The sequence below is a fragment of the Mandrillus leucophaeus genome, unplaced genomic scaffold (genome assembly GCF_000951045.1).
Source record: "Mandrillus leucophaeus isolate KB7577 unplaced genomic scaffold, Mleu.le_1.0 Scaffold341, whole genome shotgun sequence".
NCBI classification, from domain to species: domain Eukaryota; kingdom Metazoa; phylum Chordata; class Mammalia; order Primates; family Cercopithecidae; genus Mandrillus; species Mandrillus leucophaeus.
The window spans coordinates 551,292-571,202 of record NW_012103599.1 but is presented as its reverse complement, the minus strand read 5'-3'; the positions used below and the strand labels follow the sequence as shown (position 1 = coordinate 571,202).

General features: G+C 41.7%; 1 protein-coding gene across 1 annotated transcript in view; it reads right to left on the bottom strand.

Annotated features, from left to right (window-relative positions):
• Nucleotides 1–19,911, bottom strand: part of INADL (InaD-like (Drosophila)) — a 475,627-nt gene that overhangs the window by 80,034 nt on the left and 375,682 nt on the right. Inside the window, 2 exon segments of the mRNA XM_011988948.1 lie at nucleotides 6,863–6,996; nucleotides 11,856–11,973. Coding sequence (XP_011844338.1) covers nucleotides 6,863–6,996; nucleotides 11,856–11,973 — 252 coding nt within the window.

The following is a 19,911-nucleotide window of genomic DNA, read 5'->3' as shown; positions in this document are numbered from 1 at the left end:
TTTTTGAGACAGAGTCTCTGTCGCCTAGGCTGGAGTGCAGTGGTGTGATCTCAGCTCACTGCAACCTCCACCTCCTGTGTTCAAGTGGTTATCCTGCCTCAGCCTCCCAAGTGTCTGGGACTACAGGCACGTGCCACCATGCTCGGCTAATTTTTGTATTTTTAGTAGAGACAGGGTTTTGCCATGTTGCCCAGGCTGGTTTCAAACTCCTGACCTCTGGTGATCCACCTACTTGGGCCTCCCAAAGTGCTGGGATTACAGGCATGAGCCACCGTGCCCGGCCTATTTTATTTTTAAAAATAATAAGAGATAGGGTCTCACTGTATTGCCCAGGCTGGTCTCAAACTCCTGGGCTCAAGTGATCCACATGCCTCAGCCTCCCAAAGAGCTGGGATTACGGGTGTGAGCCACCGTGCCTGGCCAAATCACTTTTTTAAAGTTCGATGTTAAAAAACAAATACGCAGTTGTCTAGAAACAAAGCCATATTTCACTGTGCGGGTAATATACCAAAGACACACAGACAAAGAAAGTTAAGGATCTACTTTAATACAAATGTTTATAATTAATAATAACTGAACTCAGTTTACATAGGGACTGGGCAAAGTTCTTTATATTCATTATCTTAATTCACATGATAATCTTAAGAGATAGATTTTTGTTATCACCACAGTGGAACAAATGAAGAAGCAGATTTAACTTAGAAAGGCTGTCATTTGTCCAGGGTCCCACAGTAAAAGATCTAAGATTCTAATGCCAAAGAACCAGCATCATTACTCTGCTATGGTGCCTTTTAGGTTTGGCAGAACACCTTATTTATAGCCTGGGATCTCTGGCAATGGTATCAGGGAAGGAAAATGTGTAGAAAGAGGGTCCTAGAGACCTCATTCTCATTCATATCCTGGGATTCATAGCCTGGGATCTCTGGCAATGGATCTCAGGGAAGGAAAATGCATAGAAAGAGGGTCCTAGAGATCACATTCTCATTCTTTCTCTGCTTCATTTGTTCAATTCCAAAAACAGCTCAAGTCTACCAATAATCCAAGATAAAGGATTTAGTTCTTAAGTTTTTCTTCTCTATAATTCCCAAGCCTGATAATAACCCCAGTGAATGAGTCTGGAGAGCTATCTTTTACTTCTAAGGATATTGCTGATAAAACTTCTAGTCAATAAGTATACATTTCTGAGAAGCAGACATTGAAGGACATCAGGGAGCAGTTTAAGGAATACGATGCAAACATCAAAAAAGGTAAGAGGCCTTGGTCTTTCATTTGACAGAGTAGGATGAGTTCTCTAAGCTATAGGATTTCATGCAAATTCAACACTCTGACAAGACCAGAGGGGTGGAGGGAGATAGAAGACAGGATGAAAGGATGGATTGATGGATAGAAGGAAATAAAAATTATGAATTTATATACTAGCTCTGATATCCAATGTGCCTTATCTGGCTTCCTGGCTTATAAGAAACATAACAAATAGCTTATATTAATTAAATCTAGAAAGTGGGTGCCACGGCTCTACTCTTTTCTGGTTTCCAGAGGAAGCGCCTATTTTAAGAGTCATTAGTATGACTTTTCATTGGTTTATCTCCTATATTAGACGATAATCACTAAAAGTCAATAACGATGACTGAGGATGTGTGAGCTCTCTGAGGACAGGGTTGTCTCACTCAATTTTGTATACTTAGCACTAAGCCAAGTGCAGCCGTTGAGCAAACATATGCAACCTATCACAGAAGAGCCACATCCACCAAAGGCAAGCCTGGGAGCAACATCACAAGATTAAAACAACAGGCAGAAGTCTGTCATTGAGGATTGGGTCCAGGTGTGCTTATAAACCTTCCCAAGAGGTTCACCCTCATCATTACCTCGGCATTTTAAAAGGTCGATTTAAACACAATGGGATGTTAAGTGAGATCTCCCTCTGTGATCTCAGAAACCATCTGTCTTGGCTTTAGAGAAACTATTTATAGCAGAGAGGACTGATGTGGTGTCAAGACTAGGTCCCAGAGACTTAATACCTCTAAAGACAGCAAAAATATCTCTTGGACACACAACAAAGAAGACACAGAAATCTTAATTGGGAGGGTTGGAGCAGATGTTAAGGGTCACCAGAACTCAGGACGTCCTCTTTCCCCATGCCAGAGCTGGAGTCAGGATGCATCACCTAACCAAATGTGCAAAGGTTCTTCTGTACTGAGTCTCAATGTTTTCCACCATTTCCCTTTGATATGCTCTCATCTTTGCTAACTTTCTGCTAGCTGGATGCCATCCCAAGACCTGATTGGAAAATGTAACCTACAATATCAGTTAGGTTGCACATTCCATGTCAACATTTGGAAGGAGAAAAAAAGGAAAAATTAAAGATTTGCATTGTGGTAAATAATAGCTTTATTTGTTAAAGTGCTTTCCAACCCCTGCTGTTCAGCCTCACTGAAATGACAGACAGGCCTATATATTTCTCCTGAGTCTAACTTATGGCTTTTGATGAGGTACCTGAGGTTAGGAAATAAAAGCTGTGTCCCATTCCTCATTTTTAAGTGGTGCTTATTCTTCCAAGGACAATGGGATTTACAGTCTCAAAAGGCAGAACTATATATTACGAACCTCAAGAAGCTCTAGTTTTTTTTTTTTTTTTTTTGGCTGCCTCATGGTGGCAGGGAAAGGAGAGTACAGTATTTAGCAAACAGCCTCACATCCAGGTTGCAGGAAGGGATGGAATTCAATGGAAACCCTCAAGCTATCAGCCAGCAGCACAAATGAATGCAATATTGAAGACCCAAGAGCAGCACCGACACATCTTGTTCAGGTATGCCAAATAACCCAGGTAAAACAAAGTCAGATTAACAGCAGCAAAAGCAAAACCACAACTCATTCAGCTAGGCTGGACGTACTGATCAAACTCTTCCGATTTACTACAGGAAATCTATTCCCATATAAAAAGCAATGTAAAGACTTATATTTACAAAAATAATCAGAAGGTTACTTTTCTGTTACGAGGGAATTCACTACAGAATTTAAACTGTAATTTCCCAGGATTATTGTTTTTAATATTCAGGAACACCTCCTCGGGAAAGTGTGGAAACAGGCCTTGGGAAGGAGCCATCACTCAATGTTCAGGGTCAACCAGTAGTTTCTGAATACTAGGGGCCTTGGTTTGACGATATATATATATATTCCACTGTTTATAAGATGTCTGATCCACACCATAGCTCAACAAGTCAGGAATATTAAGGTCATTTTGCATATGTGAAAACAGAGAGTTGGAGAAGGTATGTGCCATGGGCAGCTGCTCACTGTGTGCTAAGCAGCCTATGAAGGTCATCTCTTTGATCATCCTAGTAAGTCTACAAGGTATTATTATCTCGGTAAATACAGTATGGAATAGACTGAGAGGTTAAGAAATCTGCCCCAGCTAGTAAATGGTAGAGAGGGAATATGACTGAGAGCTAAAAGAGAGGAATGGTCAGCATCACCTCTGAGTTTGGCTGAGGACCGATCATGAAACCCAGGGAAGACTTCATGGGGAGGAGTGGCTTAGAGGAAGTAGAGAAGCTTGATGGGAGCGGGAGGAGGGCAGAAGACAGCAAATTCAGGGAAGCAGGGCAAAGTCTGAGATGCTGGAGTGCACATGTAGGTTTGGGGAACGATGGTCTGGCCTGGTCCTACGTTGATGGTATGTGAGAGCTTCTACATAAAGTGGGAGCTAGCTGGGTGGCTGGTGCTAGTCAAAGTGTTTCTGTGAACTGCTGAGAGACCAGATGACATAAAATTACAAAGAATTATTAAAAATACTAATAGAAGATACAGCACAGACAAAATTCCTGTATGTATGAAGCCACACAGCAGCTCCCGCTTGCAAAGGCAAAAGGAGAATTCAAGGACATTTCAAATTATCATGAACTCCAGAGAAAAATTTTACCAGTACTTTTATCAAGCTGAAGGAGACAAAATTCTTTCAGGTTCAGGTGAAGTGGTTCACTAGCAGGGTGGGGCTCAAAGCCAGGATTTTCTAGACTGGGCCCAAAGGTAGGAAAGGGAAGGACCATGACCAGCAAACATGTAAAAGGCATTAATAATCGGGACAGGAGGCAGAGAAATTCTAGGCAGACAGGGGCAGATCCCCGGCAAAACCCCACCTTTGAGCCTAGAAGCCCGAAACCCTTGGTCCAAAGTGATAACATCGATCCCTGTTTGTGTGCTCTCTCCTGATTGGTTCTTTCTGAATAATATCTTTTTACCAACCGAATGTTGCCTTTCCCAAAACTACCTACGGCCCGCCCGCCCCACATCCTGTGCCTACAAAGACCTCAGAGACTCACTTGGTAGACGAGAGAAGTGGCTTGACTGAGGAGAAGCAACTTCACTTTAGAGGGACGGCTGGGCTTTGGAGGAGAGACGGCTTAACTTTAGAGAACAGCCGGCTGGACTTCCGGGAAGACTCCGCCTGTGCCATCCCTTCTCCAGCTCCCCTCTCCACTGACAGCCACTTCCATTGCTACATAAAATTCCTCTTCTCTACTATCCTTCAAGTGTCTGTGCAACCTAATTCTTCTTGGACGCCAGACAAGAGCTTGGGACTCACCCAGTGTGGGTACCCAAAAAAGGCTGTCACACTGGCCCTTCGCCCCCGCTGGCGGGGAGCAGCTGCCCCATGCAACAGGCAAGGGGCCCACTGAACTGATAACGCACCGCTGTCCAGGTACGGCGGAGCTGAGCATTGTAACATACTCTCTGGGGCTTCAGGGGTCACAGGCACCCCCACCTGGTCTGGCCGAGGGGACCCCACAGAGCCTGCTCCTGCCAGCGCCCAAAGCGGTCAGCTGGATCCTGCACTTGCTCTCACATGCGCTCCCTCCCACAACAGGCTGAGTGCGGCGGTCCAAGTAAACGGAGTACCCCTGTTGCAAGTCTGATGAAGGGGTCAAGAGAAAACTCCTGCATCATCAAGACCCTAGTTTCAATCGCCTATGCTGTTCTCGAGTTTCCTAGTGCTTTAGGGGACTAATGTTTATTACACAAAAGTAGAATAGGATCCCCCCACCCCCGATAGTACCACCACAAAAATGTTAGATTACTGCCCAATGTGGAAAAAAAATAGTTTTATAGACCCTGATATATTTGTGTTATCTGGCATGTACAATTTATTGCTTACTAAATAAAATGGGCAAAAGAAATACCAAAATATTCGTTTAAAACATATTCATTAACAAGAGTGATTGTCTCTACGGAGAGGCCCTGGTGTTTTAGGAAGGATTGGTAGTGAAGCGCAGAGCTAGGGCAAAAAGGTAGGGGGGAGATTTATTTTTCACTTTTTTTGTTTTATGGCAATTTAACTTTGTGTAAGATGCAGGTATTAAATACACACACACACAATTTTCCTTTTGTGTCAATTTAACTTTGTATAATATGCAGGTATTAAACACACACACACACAGACACACATGCATTGATTAATCACATCTTGAGTAAATCAAAACCCAGGAAAAGTTTTCATTATAATCGTGCTACTGAGTAGAAATAAACAAAAGGTACTGAATAATGAAAAATCAATCATCCTGGCTAGGCATAGTGGCTCATGCCTCTCATTGCAGAATTCTGGGACGCTAAGGTAGGAGGATCGCTTGAGCCAAGGAGTTCAAAACCAGCTTGGGCAGCATAGCAAGACCCCATCTCTATTTATTTAAAAAAATAAAATAAAATAAAAAATCAATAATGCCAGGAAACAGTAACATTCTAGACCAACTTCTAAAAAAAAAAATCATGAGTAGATATGAAAATGGTCAGTGTAAAATGAATCCTAAATTGCTGGGCTGGAATAATTCATGTATCTTTTTTTTTTTTTTAAACAGAGACAGGGCCTTGCTCTGTTGCTCAGGCTGGAGTATAGTGGCATGATCATAGCTCACTGCAGCCTGAAACACCTGGGCTCAAGTGATCCTCCTTCCTCAGCCTCTTGAGTAGCTGGAAACACAGGTGTGCACCACCACGCCTTGCTAATTAAAAAAAAAGTTATCTGTAGAGATGAGGCCTTGCCATGTTGCCCAGGCTGTCTCAAACTCCCGGCCTCAAGCTATCCATCTGCCTTCGTTACCATGCCGGCCTGATGTATACTTTTTATCTATCATTCCATTAAATAATGGTAACAAGAATAACAATAGTTCCTACTTACTGAACATTTACTATGTGCGAGGCATCCCCTTAAATACAGGTGCATGCCACACCACTCAGCTAATTTTTGTGTGTGTTTGTGAGAGATGGAATCTTGCTCTGTTGCCCAGGCTGGAGTGCAGTAGCATGATCTCAGCTCACTGCAGCCTCCACTTCCTGGGTTCAAGTGATTTTCCTGCCTCAGACTCCAGAATGGCTGGGACTATAGGTGTGTGCCACCATGCCCGGCTAATTTTTGTATTTTTAGTAGAGACAGGGTTTCACCATGTTGGCCAAGCTGGTCTTGAACTCCTTACCTCAAGTAATCTGCCTGCCTCAGCCTCCCAAAGTGCTAGGATTACAGGCGTGAGCCACGGCACTCGGCCCACCCAGATAATTTTTGTACTTTTTGTAGAGATGGGGTTTCGCCATGTTGCCCAGGCTGGTCTCGAACACCTGGGTTTAAGTGATCCACTTGCCTTGGCCTCCCAAAGTGCTAGGATTACAAATGTGAGCCACTGCGCCCAGCACTGATGAAAATTAAACACTGAGAAAAACTTGAAAACTAGCTAGACTATGGATGCACATCTATTTATAATCACGTTTTCTCCTCATACTATGAAAAAGGCAAGTCTTGCAGAGTCATGGCGCAGGGTCAAAATTAACCTCAACAACTAGTTCTATGACTGGATACATTTTACTTCTAGAAACTTACCAACGGTGTGTCTTTTCCTCCCACAATGCTGAGACCAAGCCCTGAACGTCCCTTGGATATTTCTATAATCATTTCCTGTCCAGGGACAATGGGGCACGTTGCGGGATCCACTGACAGAGGAGCCTGGAAACCACCTGAAAAAGAATTGAACACAGCATGACTGGCAAGTAAGAGTTGCAGCTCAGCCTGCACGTTCCATCACGTGGGGAGTGTGGGGCTTGCACGTGACAAACACCACGAAGCAAAAAGCTGGGTCATTCCTGCCTATTCAGCCAGGGGTGACACTGTTGAGATTAAAATGATAACTCCCACCCCTCAACCCATCAATTTTACTTGAAAGTTTTAAATCTTATTTTGTTCATTTATATTTTTGAGACAGAGTCTTACTGTGTCACCCAGGCTGGAATGCAGTGGTGTGATCTCAGCTCACTGCAACCTCCACCTCCTGGGTTCAAGCGATTCTCCTGCCTCAGCCTCCCAAGTAGCTGGGATTACAGGCACATGCCCCCATGCCTGGCTAATTTTTGTATTTTTAGTAGAGACGAGGTTTCGCCATGTTGGCCAGGCTGGTCTCGAACTCCTGGCCTCAGGTGATCCGCCTGCCTTGGCCTCCCAAAGTGCTAGGACTATAGGTGTGAGCCACTGCGCCTGGCTAAAAGTTTTAAAATCTAAAAATACATCATGAAAATCTGTATAGAAAAATTACAATGATTAAATGATTAGGTTCATGAAGGCCTATGTTACAATGAGAATAAAGGCTGGTATAACAGGAGATTCTGAGCTATAGAATACTAGTTAAGAAACAGTGCCTAAATACTTTCAATTAGAGCATATCAGATGAATTAAATTATTAAGATGTATAAAGGATATAATCGATAAAGTATGAAATATCTGAAAATAACAATTATCTAAAATTTATCCCCAAATATATTACATAGTAAGGCAAAATGTATTATAAACACAGGACTCAAAAATTACTTGTGGGGTTCATAGAGGAAAAGTTTATTTAAAAGTTATTGCTTTTTTACAAAGTTTTATTTTTAAAAACAATTGTTTTCAGTTGGGTTTTCCCAAAGAGTGAGGGAAAAAATGTTTATAGGCTAAGAAAAAAATGTTTAATAACACCTGTTTATCCAGCATAAAATCTACTTACATGCATTTTCCAGATAACTGAACGTAACCTATTAAAAACTCAAAACATTCGGCCGGGCGTGGTGGCTCACGCCTGTAATTCCAGCACTTTGGGAGGCCAAGGTGGGAGGATCACCTGAGGTCAGGAGTTCGAGCACAGCCTGGTCAACATAGTGAAACCTCGTCTCAACTAAAAATACAAAAAATAGCTGGGCATGGTGGCTCATGCCTGTAATCCCAGCTACTCAGGAGACTGAGGCAGGAGAATCGCTTGAGCCCAGAAGGCAGAGGTTGCAGTGAGCTGAGACAGTGCCATTGCCCTCTAGCCTGGCCAAGAAGAGTGAAACTCCATCTCAAAACGACAACAACAACAAAACCTCAAAACATTCAAAATGTTGAATAATTTCAAGAGATGCTCATACAAATCATAATCTCCAGAGAATGTCATATTTTCTGATCACTAAGTTTGATCACCATGAATATTGTTTCCTACATTATGATACAATTCAGGCAAGGGCTGATGAGAGAGGGCCCCATCTGCTGGTCAGCTGCAGCTAATGCACAGAGCTGAGGTGAGATCCCAATGCTCATCAAACCTATGTAAAAGCAGGGGTCAGTGGACTACAGCCCATGGATCAAGAATGGCTTTTACACTTTCAAAAGCTTGAAAAAAGATCAAAAGCAAAATAATGTCTCAAGGCATGTGAAAATGATATGAGTCTAAATCTCAGTGTCTGTAAATAAAGTCGTATTGGAACACAAACCCACGAATTCATTTATGCCTAGCCTATGGCTGTTAGCATACTACAATGGCAGGGGTGAGTAACTGCAACAGAGGTTGTGTGGTCCATAAGCCTAAAATATTTACTATCTACTTCTTTATAGAAAAAGCTTGTCAATCACTGGTATAAAAGAAAAACAGGCTGCAGGTGAGCCTGTGGGGGTTCTGCTCTAACTAAGTGATAATCATGGTCTTTGGGATGAAAAGGTTTTGGAGTGGCAGAGAGCCACAGTTGAGTTCCTAAGCAGGAAGTTAACAGGAGGGTGAAAGTGGAGCTCACTTCTCATCAGAAAAATGTTATTTTTCTATTAAAGAGGCTGTTAGAGGAACTAAACGAACAGTGTGTGTGAGGTGCTCAGCCCACAGTCTGGCACATTGTGGATATTCATATATCTGCTGTTCCTGTCCATATGGGATTGATTAATCTAAAGGCCTCCTGGTTAGGAGCAAGAAATTCAGTGACACAACCATAAAAAGTGCCATATTTAGAAGTAGCCTGTGGCCAGCCTATGTGGCTAGCACACTACAATTGCAGGGGTGACAAACTACAACAGAGGCTGTGTGGACCACATCCTAAAATATTTACTATCGACTTCTTTAGAGAAAAAGTTTGACAATAAAACAAAAAGAAACACGCTCTAGGTAAGATAGAGGCAAGGCAGAATATTAAATTGTAAACCAAATTTGTCTCTAAATCTTTTTGCAGCATATGTATTTTATACTACATTTCCCATTAATTTACAATAAAAACAACATATGATAGTGGCACACTTTCATGGGTGCTTTAAAAAGTTTATATGGCTTTTAGGCCAGGTGTGGTGGCTCGCGTCTGTAATCCCAGCACTTTGGGAGGCTGAGGTGGGCTGATCACCTGAGGTCAGGAGTTCGATATCAGCTTGACCAACATGGTGAAACCCCGTCTCTACTAAAAATACAAAATTAGCCAGGCATGGTGGCTCATGCCTGTAATCTCAACTACTAGGAAGGCTGAGGCAGGAGAACCACTTGAACCCGGGAGGTAGAGGTTGCAGTGAGCCGAGATCACACCACTGCATTCCAGCCCGGGCAACAAGAGCAAAACTCCGTCTCAAATAAATAAATAGATAAATAAATAAAAAGCTTATACTGCTTTTGTAAATGACTAGCATAGTCTCCTCAGCAAGAAGAGAGAAAAAACATCTGGTGAGACATCCTGGAGATGGAATTTCTTTTCCCTCCTCCACGTCTGCCTCACCCCAGCCAGTCCTGAGTCAGTCTTTTTATTTACTTCTCTCATGGAATCCAGCCCCAAACCCGGCTCATACCAAGTCCTCAATAAATGCGTGGTAAGTAGATGAGTAAATGAATAAAATATCTATAGATTCAACTGTAGGATGATGAACTTCATTTATTTATTTATTTATTTAACCATGAGAATGAAAACCAGGAAGGATGCTGAATTTCTGTCATCTGAGTATAAATATGTGATATATATTACCAAAACTCAGCTCGTCTACCTCCATGCTCAGCATGCATTGTTGGTAAAGTGCCAAGTATACATATTTAGGGCATTATAGGCCAGACTGTCTCTGTTGCGACCACTTAATGCCATCATTATAGTGTGAAAAAAGCCACTGACAATACAGAAATAAATGAGTGTCTATAAACCTGTATTTGTAGAAATTGAAATATGAATTTCATAGAATTTTTAATAAAATGTTCTTTGGTGTTTTTTCAACCTTTAAAAAGTGAAAACCTTTTTTAGCCTGTAGACCATACACAGCTAGCTGGTAGGCCAGATTTGACCCATGCGCCATAGTTTTCTGACCACATGTATCAAGTGTTTTAGTACAACCACAGTGCTTTAAAATGGTACCTGCCAGATGAACTTTATGAAGTTAATATTTATGAAAAATATATAAAAGACAAATACCACAAAGATTTCAGGACTGCTAAATTAATGTAGGGTTATGCTTTGCCATTGGTGAGTACTGTCTTTTAAAGAGTTTTTTACTGATGTATACTGCACAAAAGCAAAGTAGGGCTGGGCACAGTGGCTCACGTCTGTAATCTCAGCACTTTGGGAGCCTGAGGCAGGCAGATTACTTGAGGACAAGAGTTTGAGACCAGCCTGGCCAATATGGTGAAACCCTGTCTCTACTAAAAATACAAAAATTAGCCGGGCATGGTGGTGGGCACCTGTAATCTTAGCTACTCAGGAGGCTGAGGCAGGAGAATCACTTGAACCCGGGAGGCAGAGGTTGCAGTGAGCTGAGATCACCCTCCTGCACCCCAGCCTGGGTGACAGAGTGAGACTCTGTCTCAAAAAAAAAAAAAAAAAAAAGCAAAGTAGAAATACCTATTATTCATTATAAAGTTCTATTTTCAACCCCCAGTCAACATAACTCAAGCCAGGAATTTAAAGAGAGAATGTGAATACCAATTTGGTTAAGCATTGAAAATCAACATTCTTCAAACAGCTTATAGCAACATTTGCAGGACTAAAAATTGGGTTTGATAGGATTTTTAAAGAGATATTACTCAAGACCGAAATATGATCTTTTGTAGAGATCAGAGAAGAATAATACAGAAGCCTCAGAGTCAAATAACATTTACCAAGGTCCTTTTCTTTTCTTTTTTTTGAGACAGAGTCTCACTCTGTCACTCCAGGCTGGAGTGCAGGGGTGCGATCTCAGTTTACTGCAACTTGTGCCTCCTGGGTTCAAGTGATTCTCCTGCCTCAGCTTCCTGAGTAGCTGGGATTACAGGCATGCGCCACCATGCCCGGCTAATTTTTCGTATTTTTAGTGGAGACGGGGTTTCACCATGTTGACCAGGCTGGTCTTGAACTCCTGACCTACTGAGGTCCTTTTCTGTTCTCGCGCTTTTATATTCAAAAAGCAATAGGCAATGGCGACGGCAGAGAGGAGGAAAATGGTGTAGGAAATGAAGTGGCCTATCCCAGCCCCAAAGCTAAGGAAGTGGAGGAAGCATCCAAAGTCAGGCTTTCGCCTCCTGGTCCAGTTCTCTTTTTAGGACATTATGATCCCTTGCCTTCTCTAAGGCTTAATGAGCCAGATCTGCTCAGGGAAAGAATCATACCATAGCCTATGAAGTCTGCGTCTGTTGAATGGTACGATGAATCTGGTGCTAATGGTATCTCTTGTGAACTGAAGGAGACTTTTGTTGGATATTTTTGCTGTTTCATCTGGCTGATAGCCTACAAAAGAAAGGAAAATTAGATGAATATCAAAAAAGAGAAAGGTAACAAGAAAATACCTTCAAACTGGTGTATTGTTGCCAAAACAATGGTGCACTCCAATGATGTTTTCTGAGAATATAAGGTTGGAGGGTGGCAAGAAGTTAGGATAATTTATGCTCATTCCTCATGCTTCCCTATTTAACTTTACAACTAAAATGCTTTGATGAAGGGCAGATCAAGGAAGGGAGGAAAGATAAAAGCTGAAGATACTCTGTCAGTGTGATCTGCACATGAAGCTGGGGGTGGGAGGCAAAACAAAAATTATTTTGCAATTTCTACTCATTCTGATGAAATCCGCAAGAAGCCCCTTTATCTACGGACTTTGAAGTGACTTATCTGTCTTGTGTACATTGAAAAACAATCTATGCTGGGGATGTTTAGAGCATCAACATTCTCCATTTCTTCTCGACACACTAGAGTCAAAGGTGCATTTGGTAGGTTAATTAAGCAAAATGAGGGGCAAAGAAAACCAACATCTCCTGAAAGCCTACTAAATGCCAGTTACATCAGTGACATTTAATTCACATAAAGGAACTGTGCTTTATTCCACTATGATACCCAGTGCCTGGACATAGTAGGGACTCAATAAAGTGCTTGATGAATGAATGAACAAGTGAATGAGTGAAGAAAGAAAAGCAAAACTGAAGATGTGAGAAACTCAGGGTAGAAAGTGAACTTGTAATTCAGGGAAGGTATGGGGCCTTTACTGTGTGAGTTTGGGAAAAATTAACTTGTAATTCTGGATTTTTGCTGACAGTACCTCCAATGAATATTAATATTAAAAAACTAAGAGGCCAGGCCTGGTGGCTCATGCCTGTAAACCCAGCACTTTGGGAGGCTGAGGCAGGCGGATCACCTGACGTTAGGAGTTCGAGACCAGCCTGGCTCACATGGTGAAACCCCATCTCTACTAAAAAAAATACAAAAATTAGCCAGGCATGGTGGCACATGCCTGTAATTCCAGCTACTCTGGAGGCTGAGGCAGGAGAATTGCTTGAATCCAGGAGGCAGAGGTTACAGTGAGCCGAGACCGTGCTGTTGCACTCCAGCCTGGGCAACAAGAATGAAACTCCGTCTCCAAAAATACATACATACATACATACATTCATAAACTAAGAAAAACCAAAAGGACTCCTTGCTTATTTAACAGGCAGTTAAGAAATATAGGTAGTAACCTGACCTGCCTTCTGGATCTGCAGTTGGCTAGGGAACCATTCCCCAGCTGGAAGAGTCCGGTAGTCAGGCTGCCCCTGGAGTCTAGAAATAGGACCCAGGTAACTGCTCCAGAACTGTAACTGTAACTGTAACACCTCAAGATTCTGTCAGTGGAAAGCCCTGCCTCAATATAGGGCATTGTGCAGTGTGCAGTAACAACAAAACAATACCATCCATTGTGCACATGCACTGGGCTTTCTAGTTTCCAAAACACTTTCACATCCATACATTCATTCAATCACATGAACAATCCTGACAGTTAAATATTACTTTTTTTCTTTTTGCAGAAAACCAAGCATAAATGTCAAGTGACATATTTGAAGTCACGCGGCTAATTAGAGAACGAGGTAGAACTGAAAGTCAATAGTTGAAGAATGCTACAAGCTTAAAGTATCAAACAGCTGATAGGCAATGATTCTATGGATGTTCTTTTGTTTTCTCCTGCAGCTTTTCTATCACTGTCTTTTCTTTTTTTTGGACAGGGTCTCACTCTGGCACCCAGGCTGGAACAGTTGTGTGATCTCGGCTCACTGAAGCCTTGATCTTCCTGGGCTCAGGTGATTCTCCTACCTCAGCCTCCTGAGTACCTGCGATTACAGGTGCACACTACCACACCTGGCTAATTTTTTTGTAGTTTTTAGTAAAGATGGGGTTTTGCTATGTTGCTCAGGCTGGTCTCAAACTCCTAGACTCAAGCAATCCACCCACCTCAGCCTCTCAGAGTGCTGGGATTACAGGCATAAGCCACAGTGCCCAACCACTATCACCATCATTTAATACTGACTAAAAAAAGACTTATTCAATTACACATTTATCAGTGATTTTAAAAGGAAGGAAGTGGAAAAGGACAAATAAGGGGTTACTATAAGAAAACAGAACATTAAGAGGACTTAGATATCCAATTATTCTAAGGACCACATTTACTAGCCTCATTGAGGGCAGTGTGCCAATAGGCTAAGTCCTGGTCAATGGGATGTAAACAGAAGTGAATGTACAATTTTTAGGTCATTCTCCTAAGGAGAAAGATCCTGCCTTCCCCTTCCCACTGCTTGGAATGCAGATGTGTTGGAAATAACTGAAGCAGCCCTCTTAAACCAAAGAATGGGTGCCACCATTTGAGGATAGTAGAGTAATCAAATAAGAATAGTATAGTAATCAGATAAGAGGTGCTTGGGTCTGTGACACTTTGGAGATACCATATCATCCCCCAACTGACCACACACAGATTCTTATGCTAAAGAGAACTTCTTGCAGTAAATGAGCCTGTATCTTAACTCACACAGTACTTACATCCAACTTACGTTTTGTATCACCTCGAGAAAGAACATGGATTCCCAACAAAGCTGGGTGCAAGCTGCGGAGTTCTTTTATGAAAAATCATGCGACTTTAAAAACAGGAAAGCACTAGAGAGAGCAGTCTAGATTACCAAATTATGACTTTTCCATTGCACAAGATGATTGTTGCTTTTCTTTATATCCCAGTTTCATGTAGCATCTGGTGCATAATAGGTCCCTGATAGATATTCGTGGAATTGAATTCAATTTAACAATAAGGAAGCAGTCCATAGAATCCAAGTGAAATGTCCAAACATATATACATAGAGGCAGGCCTCCAGTTGTCGGTATGTGTGGTGATGGATAAAGGAGTGTTCCCATGACTCATTCATTGGCACAAAACCAAACTACTATGTAAGAAAGATCAGAAAGAATGGATTTGCTGTTGTATGTTACCATATTATAAGAACTGAGATGGACTTTATAGGTCATCCAACCTAACTAAACCTGTGGTTTTTAACTCTGTTTCATAATACGAACACCTACGGAGCTTTTAAAAATTACAGATGCTAGGATCCCCATCACAGACAAAATAAACTAGCATCTGGGGGTGTGGAGCCCCGGCAAGTTTTTTTTTTTTTTTTTTTTTTTTGATCGAGACTTACTGCTTAAGACTTAATCTTTTAAGAAACGCTGGCTTAATCTATGGTTTAACTTTAAACGATAAGTCTCAATTGAAAAAACAAAAACAAAAACAAAAAAACTTGCCTGGGATCCACATCCCTAGATGCCAGTTTATTTGGTCTGGGATGAGGGTCTTAGCATTTGTGACTTTTTAAAAGCTCCCTAGGTGTTTCTATTATAAAACAGGGTTAAGAACCACTGGTTTAGTTGTAAAATACCCTTGTAGTTGTATCAAAATTGTACTTGTCAGTGTTTTTCTAGAGAAAGGATTTACATTTCATCAGGGCCGCATGATAGGAAAATAAAAATCATGACTCAAAAGAAGGTATATGTTGCTAAGTTTGCTATCACTAATTAGCTGTGTGACCACAGACAAGTCACTTGACTGCCCCATCTATAAACGGGTGATACATCTATATATTGCAAGGTTGTTGTGAAGATTAAAGGTAAATAAATAAACCCATCACTGTGCCAGAAATAATTTAGGCTTAATTAATAACAGCTATTAATGCTTTTATGTCCTTTTAGAACATATCAATACATGATCGGCCAGCTTCTGATTGAAAACCTTCAGGGATGGAAAATTCCTTTCCTGAAGAAGCTCATTCCATTTTGGAGCAGCTCAGAGGGTGGGAAGGTTCTGTATAATGAGCTGCCAGCCTGACGGCACAGGATGCCCACTGACCTCTGGGCCATTTCTCTTTGGAAGCCACAGAAAGGGCTTAAAATCACTTTCCGAAAGGAGAATAATTTAGAAGTTTAGGTGCTCATTGTTCTGCAAGAAGAAGAATGTAAGATGTTATTTAGGATTCGCCCTAGCTCTAAAATTCTATGGTTGTAATACTTTAGAGGTGTTTGTTATGTGCTTGAGGTAGGTGGGAGTATATAAAGTTTTGTTTGTTTGTTTGTTTGTTTTTGAGACGGAGTCTCGCTCTGTCACCCAGGCTGAAGTGCAGTGCTGTGATCTCAGCTCACTGCAACCTCCGCCTCCTGGGTTCAAGTGATTCTCCTGCCTCAGCCTCCTGAGTAGCTGGGATTACAGGCGGCCGCTACCACGCCTGGCTAATTTTGGTATTTTTAGTAGAGATGAGGTTTTGCCATGTTGGCCAGGCTGGTCTTGAACTCCTGACCTCAGGTGATCCACCTTCCTCAGCCTCCCAAAGTGCTGGGATTACAGGCATGAGCCACTGTGCCTGGCTGGGAGTATACAAAGTATTAACACCTTAATGGTATTTGCAAATACATTCAAGCAAAACCTGCTTTCAAATTAAAAAAATTATAATTGGCCAGATGCAGTAGCTCACACCTATAATCCCAACATTTTGAGAGGCTGAGGTGTGAGGACTGCTTGAGCCCAGGAGTTTGAGGGTACAGTGAGCTATGATTGCACTACTGTACTCCAGCCTGGGTGACAGAGTAAGACCCTGTCTCTTAAAAAAAAAAAAAAAAAAAATTGCTTACAGGTTTTCAGTTGAACTGAATTTGGTTATTTTTAAGGTTCATTCTGTATCTATTTTTTTTTTTACTTTGGGTTTTTAGCATATAATTTAAAAGAATTTTCAAAGGCATTTTCTTTGGCAATGTTTGAAATATGTATTTCCTGTAAGCTCTAGTAATCTATAGCTTCCTAAATATAAAAATAGCTAACATAGTAACAATGTATACTTTTAGACACATAAAAGCGTAGATTAGTACATAGATATGAAAATCTGGACTTAAAAAAAGCAAGGAAAAAGCTCAACAGTAATAAAAGTATAAAAATTTGATAAAAGTTTATAGTTCTTTAAGAGAAGTTAAATTCAAATGTAAGGAACACTAAAGTTATTTTATAGAAATTCTTCCATTTGTAATTTTTATTTCTAACATTGTGTAAGACATGGTGCTCTCAGAATTTTTTTTGGAGATGGAGTCTCATTATGTCGCTTAGGCTGGTCTGGAATTCCTGGGCTCAAGCAATCTTTCTGCCTCAGCTACCTGAGTAGCTGGGACTACAGGTATGTACTACTGTACCTGGTTAGATAGAATTTATTTAAGTGCAAGGGTGTTTTCAGGGATACCACTTATTTATTTATTTAAAGACAGCATCTTGCTCTGTCACCCAGGCTGGAGTGCAGTGGCGCAATCTTGGCTCACTGCAACCTCTGCCTCCCAGGTTCAAGTGACTCTGATGCCTCAGCTTCCTGAGTAGCTGGGACTATACGCATGCACCGCATTTGGCTAATTTTTGTATTTTTGGAAGAGATGTTTGTATTTTTAGCAGATGTGCTATGTTGGCCAGTCTGGTCTGGAACTCCTGACCTCAAGCAATCTGCCTGCCTTGGCCTCCCAAAGTGCTGGGATTACAAGCATGAGCCACCATGCCCAGCCAGGGATGCCCTTTTAAACATCTGCTTATGGGGTTGGGACAGAGACGTGAACACAGGATATTTGCATACAACTTGCACAGAATCAATGATACAGTTGTGGCTTGATTTCAGGTTGCATGACACTCCACAACCTCCTGTCAAGTAATAAAAGATCTGATCTCATTGCAATCACCTCCTTTTCTTTTGGAACCCAGTCTATAACACATGCTACTCCAGTAGAGCAAAACCTGAAGTACAAGTTGTGTACATTGTCAGGTGGGTATTCCAGTGCCTTCTGCTGATCTGCTACCATGCCCTGGCCAATCACCTGGGACATGTCTTCCTGAAATGTAAAAGACACAACCAATTAGCAGCACTGGAAGGCCCAACTGCACTTTCCAATTTCAGCAGTCAGTACATTTAATTGGGCTTCAGTCTACTACAAAAATGACCGAAACACTGGGCAAAAAAGTTTCATTCACCCACTGGACTGACTTAGAAATGAATGCAGCCTTGTCATTTCCAAATGTTTTTTTCAGCCCTTTCAGATCTGTGAGGCCTTAGACCTACCAGATTTCTTTTCTTTCTCTCTTTCTTTCTTTCCTTCCTTCCTTCCTTCTTTTTTTTTTTTTTTTTAAATAAAGACAGGGTCTTTTTATGTTGCTGCTGGAGCACAGTGGGCTCTTCACAGGCATGATCTCACTACTCATCAGCACGGGTTTTGACCTGCCCTTTTTAGGCATCTTGGTGGTCCCTCCTCCTCGGAGGTCACCATATTGATGCTGAACTTAGTGTGGACACCCAATTGGCAGAGCTTGTTATAGCCTCAAACTTCTGGATTCAAGTGATCCTCCTGTCTCAGCCTCCTGGGTAGCTGGGACTACAGGAGCAACAACACACTCGGCCAGATATCGTTTGATGGTCATTCTAGCCAGAGTTTTTTCTTTTTCTGTCACACTAATATCCCTATAAACCTATCTGTTCAGGGCTCAAATCCTGAATTAGAGTTTTTTCCCCTTAAGACATTCAATTAGAATTAAAACAAACAAACAAACAAAAAAAAGCACAAAAAAAAAAACCACGGTTACAGAAAATACTATGGGATAAAGGTAAGTTAGCTCTAAACTCCATGGAGGAGTGCAGAATCCAGACTTGGGAGAATCCAAATTGCCTAAACATGTGGAAAGCTGAAGCAGAGCGAAAGGGCAGTGTATTAACTGAAATAAATAATAACACCAATAAATTGACCAGAATGTTCATGTCTGCCTCCCATCATATCCTATCTTTTTTTTAGTAGGCACATTTTCAGGGGAAATTATCATATGATGGTTCACTTTAAGGCATAAACTCCTGCAACTGGGCTTGGACAAAGCAGGGAACAGGAGAGACTGGTTTGGACAGCAGAAAGCATGGGTTTACTCTGTCTTCTTGGTAACATCTGAGAGACACCAGGTTGGTGAGGTGTAGAACCCAGACAGCAGGTAGGTAAGCTGATCTGGAAGATAGGGATAACTTGTATAATGAATGGAATGCTAGGAGTTTGTGATCCTAGCTCTTCAACTTAAGAGTTCTGCAAACCTGGCCGGGCGCGGTGGCTCATGCCTGTAGTCTCAGCACTTTGGGAGGCCAAGGGGGGGCGGATTACCTGAGGTCAGGAGTTTGAGACCAGTCTGGCCAATATAGTAAAACCCTGTCTGTACTAAAAATACAAAACTTAGCTGGGTGTCTGTAATCCCAGCTACTCGGAAGTCTGAGACAGGAGAATCACTTGACCTGGGGAGGTGGAGGTTGCAGTGAGCTGAGATTGCGCCACTGCACTCCAGACTGGATGACAGGGCAAGATTCTGTCTCAAACAAACAAACAAACAAAAAAAAGTGTTCTACAAACCTGAACAGGTTATTTGCCCTCTTCAAGCCTTGATTTCCCCATCCGTAAAATGGAAAAAAATAAAAGTAGCTATACTTTCAGGATGCTGAAAAGATTAAATGGAGTAATACATGAGCGCCCTTAGCATCACACCTGGCAATTAATAATATTTACTAAAGATGCTAATGATGATAGTAAATGGAATTGGGCTATAGTTGCCCCATGTTCCTAAATGCATTATAGGGGACTAGTGCAGGGCCCAGAACGAGCGCCCAGAACCACAGTGCTAAGAGTCTTAGAAGTGACCTAGAAAGGACACTTTTCTCCTGTAGGAAATGCTGGAGGCAACCTTTAGAGTAAATAGGACTAACTTACCTTTGTATCTCACAGTATTTTCTGTAACTGGTTTTTGTTTGTTTTTTTGCCTTTAATTGAATTTGACATCCCCTGCCTCAGGTTTCTTTCCTAGGCATGTTCACACAGCCTTTCTTCACCAGGCTCCCATTAGAT